At 45.3% G+C, this 17,755-nt stretch overlaps 4 protein-coding genes across 7 annotated transcripts; all 4 read left to right on the plus strand.

The window, feature by feature from the left end:
• The first annotated feature begins 495 nt into the window (after positions 1–495).
• On the plus strand, positions 496–3,227 carry E1B28_005154 (uncharacterized protein). Of its 3 annotated transcripts, none has more exons than XM_043149698.1 (11): positions 496–725; positions 775–1,181; positions 1,235–1,438; positions 1,490–1,527; positions 1,579–1,646; positions 1,694–1,764; positions 1,819–2,243; positions 2,289–2,425; positions 2,471–2,867; positions 2,933–2,982; positions 3,041–3,227. In XM_043149698.1, exons 2-10 carry the CDS (start codon positions 1,053–1,055, stop codon positions 2,940–2,942), a joined length of 1,479 nt encoding a protein of 492 aa, XP_043014306.1. In that variant the 5' UTR covers positions 496–725; positions 775–1,052; the 3' UTR covers positions 2,943–2,982; positions 3,041–3,227. The 3 variants fall into 3 exon arrangements, with proteins under 3 accessions (XP_043014306.1, XP_043014307.1, XP_043014308.1); XM_043149700.1 differs by having other exon boundaries at positions 500–725; positions 787–1,181; positions 2,473–2,867; positions 3,041–3,201; XM_043149699.1 differs by having other exon boundaries at positions 2,471–2,982.
• A 1,471-nt stretch (positions 3,228–4,698) lies between these two features.
• Positions 4,699–6,330, plus strand: E1B28_005155 (uncharacterized protein). Of its 2 annotated transcripts, XM_043149701.1 has the most exons (9): positions 4,699–4,875; positions 4,933–5,008; positions 5,077–5,227; positions 5,276–5,477; positions 5,531–5,613; positions 5,671–5,769; positions 5,830–5,889; positions 5,969–6,056; positions 6,130–6,279. In XM_043149701.1, the coding sequence occupies exons 3-9, from the start codon at positions 5,180–5,182 to the stop codon at positions 6,141–6,143; spliced, it is 594 nt and encodes a 197-aa protein (XP_043014309.1). In that variant the 5' UTR covers positions 4,699–4,875; positions 4,933–5,008; positions 5,077–5,179; the 3' UTR covers positions 6,144–6,279. The 2 variants fall into 2 exon arrangements, with proteins under 2 accessions (XP_043014309.1, XP_043014310.1); XM_043149702.1 differs by having other exon boundaries at positions 4,936–5,227; positions 5,671–6,056; positions 6,130–6,330.
• A 2,916-nt stretch (positions 6,331–9,246) lies between these two features.
• On the plus strand, positions 9,247–11,807 carry E1B28_005156 (uncharacterized protein). The gene is made up of 8 exons (XM_043149703.1): positions 9,247–9,562; positions 9,638–10,528; positions 10,595–10,677; positions 10,745–10,843; positions 10,910–10,969; positions 11,036–11,123; positions 11,190–11,566; positions 11,636–11,807. The coding sequence occupies exons 2-8, from the start codon at positions 10,231–10,233 to the stop codon at positions 11,708–11,710; spliced, it is 1,080 nt and encodes a 359-aa protein (XP_043014311.1). The 5' UTR covers positions 9,247–9,562; positions 9,638–10,230; the 3' UTR covers positions 11,711–11,807.
• Positions 11,808–13,724: 1,917 nt separating this feature from the next.
• Positions 13,725–15,152, plus strand: E1B28_005157 (uncharacterized protein; the record flags this gene model as incomplete). The annotated part of the gene is made up of 7 exons (XM_043149704.1): positions 13,725–14,022; positions 14,089–14,171; positions 14,227–14,325; positions 14,382–14,441; positions 14,519–14,606; positions 14,665–15,032; positions 15,099–15,152. The coding sequence occupies 7 exons, from the start codon at positions 13,725–13,727 to the stop codon at positions 15,150–15,152; spliced, it is 1,050 nt and encodes a 349-aa protein (XP_043014312.1).
• Between the last annotated feature and the right edge of the window lie 2,603 nt (positions 15,153–17,755).

The raw sequence follows: 17,755 nt of genomic DNA on the forward strand, positions 1-17,755 counted from the left end.
TGAAAACTTCAACGAACGCACCTCGAACCGTTGACAATCACTGTTTGACTTAACCGTTCTATTGAAATTCATCGCGGGTGCTTTACTAGTGAAAGACGCCGGGGGTGATATCGCCAGTTTTTATGTTTGATGTGGTAAACAAGATCCTTTGTGAACTGACAGCTGACATGAGCACATTATGTTCTACGAACGAGAGCGACGTACCGTAACTCTATTCTCCTCCCTATTGAAGGGAAAACTACGACTCTCTAGTCCGTATATCCACTCAACGGTGCAAATTCTGTGCCGACAAGTGAGCTGGTTGGAGGATCCGAGATGGGAAATGAACGCACCATCGAGTTGATGATTCCATCTTTTGGGACCAGTTAAAACGTTTCAAGCTCCATCTCTCCATCTGACTGCGTTGTAATATCTTGCAAGGAATACATGGAAATGGAACTGGAATGGAAACGGCGAAGGGCGTTACAACTCGTGGTCACGGGACTTCGTCCCAACCCAAGCCATCTTACCTCAACGTTCAAGGTCAACATTACCTTCAAACTTCCGAATTTACTCGAAACTCGATACCATACAACGCCCATTCATCTTGAAGCATTCACCGATATATTTTTACAGGGACACAACAGGCATACACGAACCTTTATCTTTTCCCACCCAGACGTGACAGGCTACGCACTGAGGGGTGTTGTACACGTTGGAACTGCATACCGTCGGGGTTGAGATATGTATGTGAAGTCTGATATTCAGATACAGACTGGGATTAACCATGTTTAGTCGTTCGTTTAGCGAATCAACTATATCAGAGTATGGATACTCAATATAGTGTCAATTATCATCAACTCGCATAAATCGATTACGACGCACGGAGGAACTGGATTTCACTGGATCAAGAACCGTTCAACAGCATCGCGAACTCGAGGTCGACGTCCATCAATTCTGTCATACACTGGTCCTTGTCCAGCGCTCAAAAGATATATAAATATGTACATTGGACATGTGGTTTACGGCTTTTTTGCTGTCCCTCACTTTCTCTCCACTTCCATTTTTTTGCAATGAGTTTCTTCCAAGAAGCCTGCGGGGTTTCGATTGGACAGGGCACATTCAACGCGGTTACGGGAAACCAGACAAATCATATCTATAATGGGATGGTTCAGCAGAAGAAGCATACAATATACGACGAAGTACGTATTCTGTGATTCCATTATCGGTGATGAAGCATTGATAAGGACCGAAGTTCTACGAAATCAAGCTCGGCGGAGTGCACAGAATTCGGGACATACATTGCGAGAATTACCCAAGGCGATGGGACATCGGTATCAGGGAGTGGTATGAAGAGAGACGCCTTCGTGTTGATCGAACGATTTGTGCTGCCGAAATCCGTGGTGAACAGGGCTCAAGGTTTACGGTGGTTTCGTACAGTGGACCAGAAAAGGATAAGGTACATGCCAGTGTTTTTGACTTGAGTTGCGAGTATAAAGAGCTCTTATAGGCATGGAAGGAAGACTTTCAACTGGTTTCGAAAGCTACGTAAGTCTGTTGCCTCTCTTGGAGGGGCATTGACTGAGCAGGTACTACCAGAAACACGACCAAGATGCAACTATTCGGGATCAACCGGTCAAGTGTGCCTCTGCTGATATTTTATGGAGGTCAGATTCTTGTCGTTGTTCGTGTTCTTGCTGACAGATTAGTGTAGAGCTTGTGCCTCTTGCCCATGTGTGGGATAGGGTTGGACTCTTGGGGCAAAGTTATGCTAATACATTGTCGGTAAGCATCACGAATAATCCATGTGACTTCAACTAGAATCAAAGGCTTACACAGTACGACGTATTGGATTGTGCCGCTCCATCTGAGATGTGGATAGATCCTGCGCAAGGAACTTTGATTCGTGGAGTGGAGGGGCCCAATCGCTATCTATATCATCCTAACTTGTCCGAGTCCTCTGTCGAGACGCTGCCACCACTGCTATCAAGTGTCGAACTTCTTCTCGACGAAGATGTTTGCTTCCGCTACTTGTCTCGGTTCCCATTTGATAAGGAATTCGACAGACGCGTCATTGAGGTGCTCTACTTCACGTCCGAGAATGGGTGGAGATCTCGGATTGTCCATCATGAGAAACCCTACGTACTTTCAAGCACGACAAATTCCATAATCGCAGTCGGAAGTGGCAGTCACGTATACTGGACTGGATTTAGTGGATTCGAGTGCCTTGAAGACCAAGTATTGATGCCAGATGGGAGAACAAGGTGCGTCGAAGAATATGCTGAATTCAGTGGCTGACCGACATATAGATTCACTCTTATCAACGAAGCCACAAACTTGATTTTATGCTCCGATATACTTGGCGATAAACGTGTCTGGCTCTCACAGGCTTCGAGTATATTTGACAGACTCGGAATTTCGTTGAACGACGATCTGTCGTCTTACAGTAAGCCTTGCCTCGTAGATCCTCCACCCAAACTAATCTTTTTAGAGCTCATCCTACCAGACATCGAGTTGAGAGGATCAATTGAAGGCTCGCAACGACGCTCGGAGGATCAACCCATATACCTATTCCTCCATCAGCTCCATAGTATCTCTCCGCCACTCGAAGTTGGTTCAGTCGTGTCCATCCACACCTGGTCTCATGATAAAAATGGACAAATAGCCATCCCACGCCATCATTACAAAGACCTTGGTCTACCCACTGAGCTTAGTGTGAAAGAATTCACAAGCTACCCATGTTCCTGGCCTAGCGAGACGTACAAATCCATCCACAAATGGCAGATTGCAAGAGGATTTGATCCAACTACCATTGACTTCACGCGTTACCTGAGATATCCCATATATGAAGTTCAGCAAGAGTCAGGGTCAGCTAGGTTTGAAGAAGTGTGCGTGGATGAATTTCCATTCCTTTTTGGCAAGTTGTGTTGGTCCGATAATTCACGCTCTCTAGGCCTGTCTGAAGCATCAACCTTTGCGGAAAACTCAAGGTGACGAGGTTAAGTGAGCCTGCCATCCTTCCCTCCTTACTGTTCTCGACCACTGACTGTTCCTCTGGCAGCGACAAATGGTTCAATCTGATCAGCACTCAAAGCACCGTTCACGTACGCCGCCGACGAAGAATCGAACATGTCGGCGGCATTGATGTCGGACTGTCGGACACTGTCGGAGCGACGGAATGGTCCATACGAAGAGTGGTTCAGTATCGGTTGCAAACACGGCTTTATATTACTATGCAAAGTTACAGTCTCATCTCATGTGCTAGTTAGGACTTACAACAAACGGCTAATTCAACAGACAGTGACACTACCAGATTGTAAGGTTGAAGAAGTGAGGAACATCGTACGACTGGGTCGAGAAGAGATTTTGAACACTTGTGTCTTGTAGTGCCGGCAGCAATGAGCGTTGCTCCAGGTAGAGCGACATGGATTTTGGGTAAGAACTTCTATGAGCGTTGGCCTGTAAAATTTCACGTTTGAGATGGGAAAAACAAGTAAACATAATCGAAGAAACGTACCAGCACGGTAAGCGTACTCCTGATATGACACTCCGCCCTTCGATTTGAGCTTGGAGTCCTGTCAACGAGCCCTTGGAGTCAGAGAACTAGACGATGGTAGCACCGAGCTCTATTCGACAGCTTTGAGTGCGGTGTATTGGGAGACATTCCTGGAATCGGAAATGGCGATGAGGGTTTCATGAGACTATACTCTTGGCGTCCTTTGGATCATCTGAATCACCGATCAGTTTGGATAGTCAAACTCGTGAAGAACGGGAACGTACGTGCTCGACGTAGATAAGACCATATCCAGCAGCTGCAGGAAGTTGTATTTTCCTTCCTCCCTAATGAAGCCCTTTGCCCGTAAGAACACCTGTAAACTGGTTGCTAGACTTCTGGGAAAGTAACCGATCTCGCGTCCACGGTCAACCAGTTCTGAGCTAGAAGGGAGTGAAACGATTAGAACAAAAGAATACTTCTGTCAAAGGGCCGCAAGAGACATGTACCAGGAACATCAACATCTTGTCCAAGGGGCTTCGATAAGCCGGTTTTGAAAGCAACACAAATACAGAACCTTCAAAAAGAGCAGTAAGTCGCTGAGGAAGCCGCGCAAGGAGCAACGCGACCGACCGTTATGCGACAGGTCCGCTGTTAATCCCACCACTTATGCCATCCTCACTAGCGGGTAAGGTCGTTGACAAGGGTTCTTCCTCCATTTGACTCGAACGCTCGTCGTCATGCCCTCGTCCACTTTCCTTTTTTACCCGCGATCTTCCCTATGTACTTGAACTTGTCACCCTCGTCTCGTGTCTGCATTCTTGAATCGGTAAAGGTTAGCTGAAAGAGGAAGGATTTTGGTATGTAGGCGAGCAATGTTGGGGTATCCCGGATATGGAAACGGATAAAGTCGGACCGGGCGGTTTTCTCAGCCAAATTTACAGCAGATTGCGTAAATAATGGGAATATGTCAAATTTGTTTCAGGGTAATCCGTAACTTGTAACTGTGACACCGGCTGGCGCATAGCCACCAAAGTCCGGTTATCATTGTCCCAAGGATGCCGAAGTCCGGTAGAACCAAACATGTCCAAAGCTAAATGGCGTGTCCTGATGACGGCCCGAGAACCTTATCTTATCATATCGTCGTTGCTCGCTGCCCGCGTTGCAGTCACAAGTTACGAAATTACGGTGAGTCACTCTACAACATTTTTGACATTTTCCCATTATTTACGCAATCTGCTGTAAACTCCGTTCAGTACTTGTTCATCGTCAGCGTGATTCGTTAAAACCTCCTCATCCGCGTACGTCGGTCTACAAACCCTGCTCATAGGCTTTCGACGGCGTCCAGCATTAATGTATCACAGCTGGCTATATTTCGCTCAGATCGAGCATACACTCAGCCTGTACGTGAATCATAACTCAAGTACTCATAGCCAACACTCTCATCTTCTTGTCTTTAGCAGATACCACCATTTTTGGGCTAAGGTCTAGCCATTGCGGAAGAGCCGGAAGATTCCGCCCACAGAGAGCAGCTGAGTCAGATCAACCGGAAGTTACGGAAGAAAACCCCAGACCCTGACAGGTTTCACGGATTTTGCACGCAGTTCGAAGCTTGGCGGATAAGAATATAAACTCATCGACATCCATCGCCTCAGACCTGCAGATCCTTTGAGTCCCAGCCTTGCTCTCCTCGTACTTCTCAGACGCATGTCCACGATATCCCCAGACACTCTCAAATCCGCTGGTCCTTTTCTGGTGGGATACCTCCTCAATTACGGACTCTACGGTGCCCTTACAGTTCAGGTGTACATATATTACTTGGCCTTCCCAAACGACCGTACTGCCGTTAAAGCCATAGTCTATGGCCTTTATCTCGTCGAAACAGTACAACTTGGCATGATCACCTACGACGCGTTCCAGACTTTTGTCATTGGGTTTGGGCGCCTAGATGCGTTGAACGAGGTTAATATGCTTTGGTTCGACTGTTGTGTCATTGATGGGGCAGGTGCGTATGGAACGCGAATCGTAACCAAACGAGGTTTCACCTGGGTTTCTCAGTTGCGTCTGTGGTGCAAACATTCTTTGCTTATAGGATTTTCTTGCTATCCAAGTCGAAACTGTTAACAAGTGTTATTGTACTGGTGGGTTTCCCCGACCAAAAGTCAAAATCTGTATCGTTACTTATTCCGTCCATATAGATATCACTCATGCAACTCGGTGGTGCCATCACTGCAGCAGTAAAGGACGAAACTGTGAGTGTATTCTCAGAGGTTCGAGGAAATTTTATTGCGGTATCAGTAAGAATCGTTTTTCTATCTCGTCTTGGTGTCAGTCGAAATCTCAGGCTTCTGCTACAGTTATCGCTAGGAGGAAGTGCAGCATGCGACGTCATGATAGCAATTTCAATGACCTATGTTGTATGTTGGCTTTTCCGATTTAGAGTCCTTCCGAAGGAACATTTCCGCCACCCCGTTCTCATGGTACATTGTGTTATAGCTATCCAGGTATGATACGAGCTTCCGTGATACAAGGGATTTTCTTAGACGTATCATCCGGTTGACTATGGAGACTGGGAGTTTGACTGGTGAGTAAACCCAATCCCGCCGCTGCTTTCTTCCCCTTCTCTAACGTAGCTTTACTCGGATACTCCTTTGTAGCCTATGGTACTTAAACGCGTCAAAAAATCAAGTGAATTTTTTGTGCGGATTTTTTCCCCGCAGAGTCAAAACAGTGTCACGCAGTTGGAGACATTCGTCGCAAAGTCAGTTTTGTGAGATTTTGTGCGGATTTTTTCCCCGCAGAGTCAAAATGGTGTCGCACAGTTGGGGACGTTCGTCGCAAAGTCGGCTTTGTGAGATCCGCACAATCACAATTTCCGATTTCAATCGCACAATCGAAAAAAATCTCACCGCACAGTCCGGATTGTGCGTTTTCTCCGCAAAGTTGCGATTATTTTCGTCACACATTGAAATTCATATTTTGACGGTCCGGCTATTATTACCCGGTCAAGCCGGTCAGCTTTTCTGCTTCGGCACTCTCTTCGGCAGTCACGAGTAGCAGTGACGTACCCAGAACAACGTGTCCGGCAGACCGACGATCGGCGAGCGGCAGACCACTACGTGCTGTAAATAGCTGACAACAACACTGGTCCTAACACATTTCTTCATCCCCTTCATTGTATTGTACATTGTACTGATTATCTTTGGTTATCTTCTTTGTTTACCAGTTGTTTATTTGTTTAACTACAGCTTTAGTTTATTTGGTTACCTTGGGTTACATTCTTTTAGTAGATTGTCGCTCGTTCTCATACTTTAGTCTATCTTGAAATACCAGTGGTCATCTCAGTTCTCTCAAGTAGTTCTTTCTTTCTTGTGTGTGGTCAGCATTTCATGATGCTGCCCCACAGTAGTGATAAAGATCAAGGATAGTAAGATATAATGGCCATGAAGTTTAATATGAGCTTTTCACACATTCCAACTTTGGAATAAGACTAGATGAAGGATAAGCACATTGTTTCACTGGGGTCTTCACCCAGCTTAACCTCCCTATAATCAACCCCCCCTTCTGAGTCCTTACTTATTTCTGCCTTAATTTTATCAGTACCAGTCCCTTTTACATATACCCCAGTCACAATCTTCCTCAAGCCTGTCACACTGCATTGAGGAACACTTGTTAATATTTGGCTGATTTATGTCAGGAGATAGTAGAATAATCAGTAAGTACTCAAATTATTGCTATTCATTAGAAGACATTAACTGACAGCACCCAGAAATTACAAGACTATACCTGAGGCAAGATTAATTTTTGAAGCAATCAGTCACAGGGAGATATGTGAGTGTGGAGGAAAATTGCTACTAAATATTCTAACTATGGTATTCTGTAGAAGGTAACTGTTTCTCTCTCCCTCTTCTCTTTCTTTCTTGTTTCTTTCAAAGGGTGTATCTATAAGTATGTAAGGCTAAGTAAGAATACAGCAATTGTCAGTATGTAGCTTGAAAATACCATTATCGTGTACCCCAAAGAGAATTTTACCTGTACTTGAATATCCTCTCTCTCGGAAACTCAGGTGAGTGTTATGTCATCACAGAAAACTTGACCGGGTAATAATAGCCGGCAAATAGCCGGATCGTCAAAACCTGAATTTCAATGTGCGACGAAAATAATCGCAACTTTGCGGAGAAAACGCACAATCCGGACTGTGCGGTGAGATATTTTTCGATTGTGCGATTGAAATCGGAAATTGTGATTGTGCGGATCTCACAAAGTTGACTTTGTGACGAATATCCCCAACTGCGCGATACCATTTTGACTCTGCGGGGAAAAAATCCGCACAAAAAATTCACTTGATTTTTTGACGCGTTTAAGTACCATAGTAGCCATTGTAGCAACGGCAGACCTCGTCCTTTTCCTCTCGTCCCAGTACCCTTATCACGTAGCTCCCGCTCTGACATTGGCCAAGCTTTATTCCAATTCAATGATGGTGATCATCAACAGTAGAGTCAAAATCGTGGGTGGACGAGGGCAGTCGAAATCGAGTGAGGGGGTATTCGTCTCCGAGTTGGAAGCGAATGTAGGTTCGGAGTCACTATCTCGGGCTCTACCAAGACGATTGCAGTCATATCATTTGGAGACTAATGTCGGGGCCAGGCGTGAGGTTGAGGTTGATGTTGGTGTTAACGTTGCTGACGGCCCGAATACTTGAACCCCGGAATTCAAATTGTGGTACTTCGTACACATCCCATCTGACTTGGCGAACATAAGGTAAGTATGTGGATATCTGTCCGACGCAACTCAATCACTGACGCCGTGGATTTTTCGTCAGTCGAAGGAAGGCGTTCAAGAACAGACGGCGACTTCTTTCCCCTGATTCAAACTCTCGAGTGCATTCTATCCTGGCTGTAATGGTGAGGCGTAGGATATTCGTTTAATCATTACGCAACGGAGATGATGTACCGTGTACGAAACCGGGTTTTATGGTACTTAAACGCGTCAAAAAAATTACCGTGTACGAAACCGGCTTCAACTCCAACTTTAACTCCAACTTTTGACCGATCATGACAGATTTCAGAAATGGGCGTTTAGGCCTTAGGCTAACGGTCCTATAAAAGTAAAACACTACCATGGACTGTTGAATTAAACAATTATTGGAGTGGAAGCTGATATATGACAGGTTGGGGTGATGCCGCAGCTGGTGATAGGGTTTGATTGGGTTGCTGTGAACACGGTAACGCTCAGTACTCAGTGTTCATGGTAGCGAGAGCCCAGCCGGACAGAAAGATCGATCGATCGCTTGGTCCAGAATGCACACGATAGCTGTAGGACATGGGAGCTTGAAGCTTGAAGCCGCGGTGCTGTGGTCAAATTCTTTTTCTCTGAATTTTTTTTTTTGCAGAGTCCGAATCGAAAGAATCAAAAAGAGAGAGAATTGCCGATGACATTAAGAGAGCAATCAAAAAGATGAGGATTGGGCATCCGGCCGATAAGAAGAACACTGAACATGGCCAATTTGCCAAATCCGATGCTTGACATTTGCGGGGTTCAGGGCGATAGCAGCTGCCGCTTGAGTATAATGAGCATAAGCTCTGTCTATTCCGTAAAATCAACGTCCGAATCAGTAAAGAGAATCAGAAACGCCAACCAGTCCTGACATGGCTGATGGGTTACGGAAGAAGATAGTCGGAGGTAGCCTGGCTAGCCGATCTGTACTGAGCAAAGATAGTCGCTTGCGCGTGCTCAGAGGGAAAAACGCGTTCATATCAGGTGACTTCAACGGGTGGGGAAAAACCTCCGCACTCTCATTAATCGATCCGCGTCGTTCAACGATGTCCAAGCAGATGTGGCAAAACGGCACCGTCCAGACCTGTGCATCAACAGATATTACACGAAGTCCGCAAGATAGGTCGTAATGACTCAGACCAGTCTGGTTATCTGTATGGTGGAGATCGGGTCGCCCTATCAATTACTCAACAAAATGCTGGTCAAACTTTCGGTGATCGTTTGGAACTTTTCTTGTCACGACGATTCTCACGTTCTATTGCTACCCATTAACAGCACACAATCCAAAGACTCGGGGATGGAAATGTTGAGAAGGTTTGTGTTTTTGCTTAGCTTATATGTTTCCATATCGCGAAGCGGACGTACCAAAGCGCTGAACCACATTCTTAGGAATTTCCTTCGAATTACCACCAGTGGACTTTGCCGTGTTAGACTTTGGGACGTTTTTGCGCACACCGCACTCATGTGGCTTTCGCCATATCGACCGGAGGTGACGCCGTTGATCGAAGACCTGGGAAGAGTGAGATTATCAAGGCTGAGCTGCAATGAGAGAGCGGGTAGCTTCATCGAGAGATAACTACGATTTTATCATTTAGGCACTGGCAAGTGAACTCAGTGAAAACGGATGTGGTATTTGTATCGCGCTACGTCCGATCATCATATTACCATCATAGTACGTGCTAAAGTTGTCTGTCATGGGAGGGTTTTCTGTTTTCAATTTAGCCGTTTAGGTGTCACTTGATTCCACATCATTCATTCACTTAAACGAGATAGCCAAGCGATCGGTCTCTTGGAGCTCAGTCTGTATCGACGGCGTTACAACTTGCATCACAATCATGTATAGTTCTGGAAGGACAGTTGCGGGAAAATCTGCATGACACCGAACTCTGAAGGTGGACAAGAATATAAGATCATTCCTTGCCTCGGACCTGCAGATCTTTCCCCCCCGGCTCGCCTCTCCCTCGTATTTCTCATTGCAGGCCATGTCCACAACATCCCCGGATACTCTCAAATCCGCTGGTCCCTTTTTACTGGGATACCTCCTCAATTACGGACTGTATGGTGCCCTTACAGTTCAGGTGTACCTCTATTACATAGCCTTCCAAAACGACCGTACCGCGGTTAAAGCTATAGTTTACGGCGTATATCTCGTCGAAACGGCGCAAGTTTTCATGATCACCTATGACGCGTTCCAGAATTTTGTCTATGGGTTCGGGCAACCGGGGGCATTGAACAAGATTAATTTACTTTCGTTTGATTGTTGCATCATCGATGGGGCAGGTGAGTATGGAAACCGGGTTTCAGAGGACCGAATCGTGACTGAATGATAATACGCCTGATGTTCAGTTGCGTGTGTGGTGCAAACATTCTTTGCTTATAGGATTTTTTTGTTATCTAAGTCGAAACTGTTAACTGGTATTATTGTATTGGTAGGTTCTCCGACTGAAATCTTTATCCGTGGCTTACTTCTAGTGATCGAATACCCCGTCTACACAGATCTCACTTGTGCAACTTGGGGGTGCCATCACTACAGCAGCGCAGGCTGAAACCGATAGTGTATTTTCACAGGTTCGAGAAAATTTCATCCCGGTATCGGTAAGATTCGTTTCTAGTTTGTCTTGGTAACAGCAAGATCTTAGGCTTCTGAATAATCTTATACAGTTGTGGCTAGGAGGAAGTGCAGCGTGCGACATTGTGATAGCTGTCTCAATGACTTACGTTGTACGTTTACTTTCCGATTCTAGAGTGCCCATTTCCGACCCGCTCTGATCGTGCAACGCGTTATAGCTATCCAGATACGATCCGAGCATCCGCGAAACGAGGGATCTTGTTAGACGTATCATCCGGTTGACTATGGAGACTGGCAGTTTGACTGGTGAGTGATCCTCATCCTGCTACTACCCCTTCTACTGTTCTACAACGTAACTCTACCCCCTTGTAGCCACTGTAGCAACAGTAGACCTCATCCTCTTCCTCTCCTCCAAGTTCCCTTATCACGTAACTCCCGCTCTGGCATTGGCCAAGCTTTATTCCAATTCGATGATGGTGATCTTCAATAGCCGAATCAAAATCGTGGGTGGACGAGGGCAGTCATCAATGTCGATTGGGGAGGGTGGGATATCGATAATCTCCCAAGGGCATTCGGGTTTAGAGTCGCTGTCTCGGGCTCAACCAAGACGATTGCAGACGTACCATTCGGATCTCAGTGTCGGGGTTAAACGTGAGATTGTGATCGATGTTCAAGCTGACAGTCCAAGGACAGTTCAAAGGTCGAATGTGGAACTTCGCACACATTCCATTCAAGTTGGTGAACTCAATGTACGTCACGGTGAATGTCTGTTCAAACGCGAAATCACTGAGATATTTTCATCATACCTTCGATGGTAGTCAAACGAAGAGCTTCAAGAACAAACAAAGAAGGATGCCGATTCAGTGGATGCTTTGCACAGATTGGGCTCTTGAGTGCTAGACCACAATTATATGCCGCTTCCAGAAAGGGAAGCTTGTCCCCCTGAGTTGATACACGACTCGGAACTTTCTCCATTATCCAAAATGTGCAACCTAGATCTATATTCAAAAAGCCTGCCGATTCTTGATCATATCTGCCGCATGAAAGGAAGCCAAACACCAATCACAAGCTGACAGTCACCAGCTGAAGAGGGCGATTATCTGTTGCAGGTATTCTGAGAGCCGTAATGCTGAACGACGACATGCATATATTTGACCAATCAATAATTGCCTCGAATCGACTCACTGCGTGGTTGACAAATCGATTAGGCACACTGAAGATCGCCTCGTCATCCCCCGGCTGAGTCCGAAGCCTCTCACTTAACGGAAGACATTCCAGAAATTGGTAAGAAGAACTTTATTGTATTCAGATGCAGCAGTTGTACAGTGTCGAGTCGCTCCGGGAATTCTAAGCCTACCCTTTCTCCCACATCGTTTGCCAACGAGGATCCGATGCTTGACGTTCGCGGGGTTCAGGGCGATAACAGCTGCGTTTGAATGAGCATAAGCATTGGCTATTCCGTAAAACCAATGTCCGAATTAGCAAAGAGAATCAGAAACGCACCAAATCGATCTCAACATGGGTGATGGCAAGGTGATGTAGGGAAAATTTGAAGATGCCACGAGTTCATATCAGGTGACTTGAAACGGTGGGAAAAGACCAAAAAAACCTCACTTGACACTCATCATCCACAACGATGTCCAAGCAATCGTGGCAAAACGGCACCATCCCTGTGCGTCAGCAGATATTGCACGAAGCCTGCAAGATAGGCAGTTATACGGTTATTCTCCCCTTGGAATTTCAGTCGGAGGTACAGCTTCTTACATCCTGTTGCCCTGTGACAATGAAGTCAGAAGAACATAGTAGAACGTCGACCCGTGGACAGATCGTCACTGTAGTGGCATCTTAGGCTACAGGAGTGGAGAAATCGACTCAAAACCTTAGCAACGGCGCTCAATTCCTGTCTTTTTGGGATAATTGGCCTTGTCACGTAAATCTGATGATTTCACGAATATCAACGTCAAACTACGCCAAAGGACGAAGCGCCACTAGAGTCTAGGTATTGGCAGCGATACCGTCACTTCGGTAAACAGTCACCTAGTATGCCACCTTCCACTAAGTAATAGTACGCGTTCTGTTTGTACGGAATCTCGCGACTCGCTTACACGTTATAGCGGATGATTTCGGATACTCAGGGAGGTCGTGAAGGTTCTTTTCAGAAAATAACTCGGATCAGTTTAGTTATCTGTGTGGTGGACACTAGAGATTGGGTCGCCCTATCAATAACTTCACGAAACGCCGGTCAATCCTTCAGTGAGTGATTGGAACTTTTCTTACCATGACGATTCTCCTTCAATTATTTTACCCCGCCCGTATGTATCCATATCGTGGAGCAGATCGTATTATTGAAGCACTGAACCACATTCTGGGAATCTCCTTCGAACCAGCCGTGTTAGACTTTGGGATGTTTTTGCGCACGCTGCACTCATGTGATTTTTGCCCACATCGACCGGTGACGCTGTTGCTGTGAGGAGTGAGATTATCGAGACTGAGCGATGGAGAGCGGGTAGCTTCCTCGAGAGATGATGAACTTGTGGCAAGTGGACTCGGTTAAAACGGAAGTAGTCTTTGTACTCACTCCGCGCTACATCTATCAAAATCAAACTACCATCATCATAGTACGTGCTAAAGTTGTCTTTTATGGGAGGGTTTCCTGCTTACAATTTAACTGTTCTTAGACCTTGCTCAGGTCCCGAAGAGGATCGCTTTAACGAGATATCCATCGTGGAGCTATCCGTCACAACAATCATTTAAGGTTCATTGGAAGGACAGGTTGCGAGAAAATTTGCATCACTCAGAACTCTGAATGCGGACAAGAATATAAGATCATAATCACTTGCCTCCGACCTGCAGATCTTTCCCCCTGGCCTCGCCTCTCCCTCGTACGAATTTCCCATTCCAGGCGCCATGTCCATAACATCCCCGGACATTCTCAAATCTGCTGGTCCCTTTTTACTGGGGTACCTCCTCAATTACGGACTGTACGGTGTTCTCACAGTCCAGGTGTACGTCTATTACACAGCTTTCCCAAACGACCGTACCGCGGTTAAAGCTATAGTTTTCGGCGTATTTCTCCTTGAAACGATCCAACTTGTCATGATTACCTACGATGCGTTCCAGAATTTTGTCTATGGGTTCGGGCGACCGGGAGCGTTCAACGAGCTTAATTTACTTTCGTTTGATGTTTGTATCATTGGAGGGGCAGGTGCGTATGGAATACCGGGTTTTAGAGTACCGAATCGTTGCTAAATGAACATCACCTGAAATTCAGTTGCGTTTCTGGTGCAAACGTTTTTTGCTTATAGGATTTTTCTGTTATCCAAGTCGAAACTGCTAACAGGTGTTATTGTACTGGTGAGTTCCCTGACCGAGATCTTATCCCTAGTGACTCAGTATTCCATCTACACAGATCTCACTCATGCAACTCGGGGGTGCCATCGCTACAGCAGCGCTGGATGAAACCGTTAGTGTATTAACAAAGTTCCGAGGAAATTTCATCTCGGCATGTGTAAGATTCGATTTTCATTCTGACTTGGTGCCAGCGAGATCAGGCTTTTTATGCAGTTCTGGCTAGCAGGAAGTGCAGTGTGCGATATCGTGATAGCAGTCTCAATGACCTACGTTGTACGTTTACTTTCTGATTATAGAGTGCCTTCCGGAGGACCATTTCCGACCCGTTCTCACTCTGAAACACGTTACAGCTATCCAGATATGATGTGAGCTTCGGTGATACGAGGAATCTCGTTAGGCGTGTCATCCGATTGACTATGGAGACCGGGAGTTTGACTGGTGAGTATTCCGCATCCTGCTACTACCTATCCTCCAACATAACTCCACTCCTTTGTAGCCACTATAGCAACACTTGACCTCATCCTCTTCCTCTCGTCCAACTCCCTTTATCACGTAACTCCCGCTTTGACACTGGCCAAGCTTTATTCCAATTCGATGATGGTGATCTTCAATAGCAGAGTCGAGATCGCGGGTGGACGGCACTGGCAGTCATCAGCTGAAGGGGGGATATCAATAATTTCCCAAGAGAATTCGGGTTTGGGGCCGCTGTCTCGGGCTCGACCAAAACGATTGCGGACGTATCATCCCCAGCTCAGTGTCGGGGTTAAACACGAGATTGAGGTCGATGTTGCTGATGGTCCAAGGACAGCCCAGCGTTCAAATGTGGAACTTCGCACACATTCCATTCAACTTGGTGAACTCAAGGTATGTGAATGTATTATGTCTGTTCACAAGCGAAATCATTGAGATAAATTTTCATCATACTATTAGTCAAACGAAGAGCTTCAAGCACAGACAAGGAAGGACGACGTCGAGTCGGTTTGAAATGCATCTTTGGCCGTCGGAAGACCCAAAACATGGAAACAGTACTTGGTGGGTAGTTCGCACTGATTGGGACGCTTGAGTACTTCTATCCCGTTTTCAGAAATTGAAGGAAGTTCTCCCTGAGTTGATACACAAACTGTAATTATAGCTTGATGATTATATCTATATTCACAACTGAGGGCTCTTGGTCATATCTTCCCACTTGAAGGAAAGTCGAACATGGGCTCAATACGAATTCAATCTTTGAGAACTCGACTTGGATCTTGAAAATCCCCAAACCACCAAAATTCTGTCCTCCGTCTTTTGAGCTCTTGCTGCTGATTGTTGGTTGATCGGGTTACATTTATTTTGTCCTTTTTCTGCAATGAATTATCTGATCAAACTCATGCAGGCAGTCCGAATATTGCCACTTGATACCACCCATGGCAACCCAGAAGTTCGGAATCTCAACAATCTTCTGGAGTTCCGAGTATGTAGTAAGTAGTGAGCTTCATGGGAAACTTAAATTAGTGATTTACGGATACGTTCTACTATATACGGGCTGCGTTAACGGGTATCGGCTTATAATGCCCTGAAACGGACTTTTTAGGGCAATTTATGTAAGGACAAAATGCCGATAAGCCCAAGGGGTCCACCCATGAAAAAAATCGACCCGGGGTCGGTTTTCGCTGAGCGAACCTTTGGAAGCCCCCCCTCCCCACGTGATGTTCACATGCACCATATATAGTAATTCCACATGGTAGATAATGCGTGTCATATAGTAATTCCATGCCATCACATATCACTTCCACTTCCTATATCTTGCCTCCCTCATATGTTCTAGCAGGTTTATAATGTTCCACAAGAAAATAGATAGTTATTATCATCTAAATGAGCTCATTTAGCGGTAATGTATTTCTCTTGTACTGATCTTTCTGAAAATCATGAATATCCACTATAGCTAGAAATTGGCTAGAAATTCCCATGTAAAGTTGTTGGGAAGGAGTAGAACACCTACCATCATCAGGGTTGGCATCTTAAGGTTTCAGGAGTGTAGAAAACTGTTACAAACACCTTCAAAGTGTTCAATTAGTTCCTACTACATGTAATTACCCTTCTGTTACTCTAAAAGAACTTACAAAAGCTCAAAAATGACAGCCAGGATCTGATTATATGGGGGTCAAAAAATTTCTTTTGACCCGCTGGCTGATGTCGTACAGAGATCTGCTGCTTTTTAGTGTGAGAATAAATGTCATGATCTGTCACTGAGACAGGCTCCAGATGCTCACCATAAAGTCGGATCATATGGGACCAGCAATCTCGCTGTTATATTGTTCTACTATATTGAAATGAACTGTTCAACCTTAGAACCACTGCACCCAACTAGTGGGGTTTTAAGGCTTACGTGGCAAGCTAAACAATGCGAACAAACAACAAAGGGGGACCACCAAGGCGACAAGATTTACTCGAAAGTAAATACTTACTGGGGAATACTGAGAGGGAGCTTGGGAGTGCTTGAAGCACACTAGGAAAAATACTGAGGGCACTGGAATGCTGGAAGGAACACTTGAAAGAACACTTGGGAACACTGGACAGGAGCAATAGCTCACTGGAGAGAGGGGGAAAAGCAGAAAGCACAAGAGACAGAAACACAAACAGAAGGTTTAAAATTACAAGGCTGGGGAAAATAGCTAGATACATGGAGGGTTTATATACTACTGAGCTATCTACATGGGGATAAGACCTGGCAAATAGGAAATAACATGGAATAACCATGGAATGACTGTGGATGGCTATGAAAAGCTGTTAAATGACTGTGCAAAGCTGTGGAATAACTGTGCAAGGCTGTGCAAAATAGAAAAGTTGCTCCACTGGCAAGAATTCTAGAATGCACAGGATGCCCAAGATGCCCAGAATGCCCAGGAATTAATTTCTGGGGGGCATTCCTTGATGCTGAACATGCCCTGGAAAGTGAACGATTCGTGACATATATCCTCTCGATATCTATAATTTGTGTGAGCCATATATTATATAGCCTACCAAGATATATGCATTCTGCCAGTGGCCATAGGCTGGCAATGCTCTGCTCTGTCATATCAGCTCATCACTTCAAAGTTCAGGGGGTATTAACAAAAGCATCAATAGAAATCATATTTTTTATGGTAAAAATATTATATAATGGTTGCAAAAAGATGGTAGGCTGCAAAAAGATGGTAGGCTGCAAAAAGATGGTAGGGTCATAGGTCGTAGGTAGCTCATGATGGTACTCATGTCCAAGAAAGGTATGAGGGTATGGGAAGAGGGGAGGCGCAGCGGGTTCCCAAAAAACAAACAGAGGAGCGACATAGATACGGAGTAAAATGTACAATAATGAGGATAGCGATGTTGCGCCTGTTTTGCGCAATACTATAAAAGACTTCAATTTTTGCCCTTAAGAAAGAAGAACAGAAATATTTAGTGGAATAAGAGGACTAGAGATAGCCCGATCTGCTAGTCAAAACCCTAGACCTCTGTTTGAAGGAAATTGAATAGAGAGAGATCTTCGAGAAGAGCAATCCGAAACTTGTAGGACTTCGAGAAGACAGCTATTTCCAAACCTTCTATGTTCATTGGCCTCTCTGCCT

The sequence above is a fragment of the Marasmius oreades genome, chromosome 2 (assembly GCF_018924745.1).
Source record: "Marasmius oreades isolate 03SP1 chromosome 2, whole genome shotgun sequence".
In the NCBI taxonomy this organism is placed as follows: Eukaryota; Fungi; Basidiomycota; class Agaricomycetes; order Agaricales; family Marasmiaceae; genus Marasmius; species Marasmius oreades.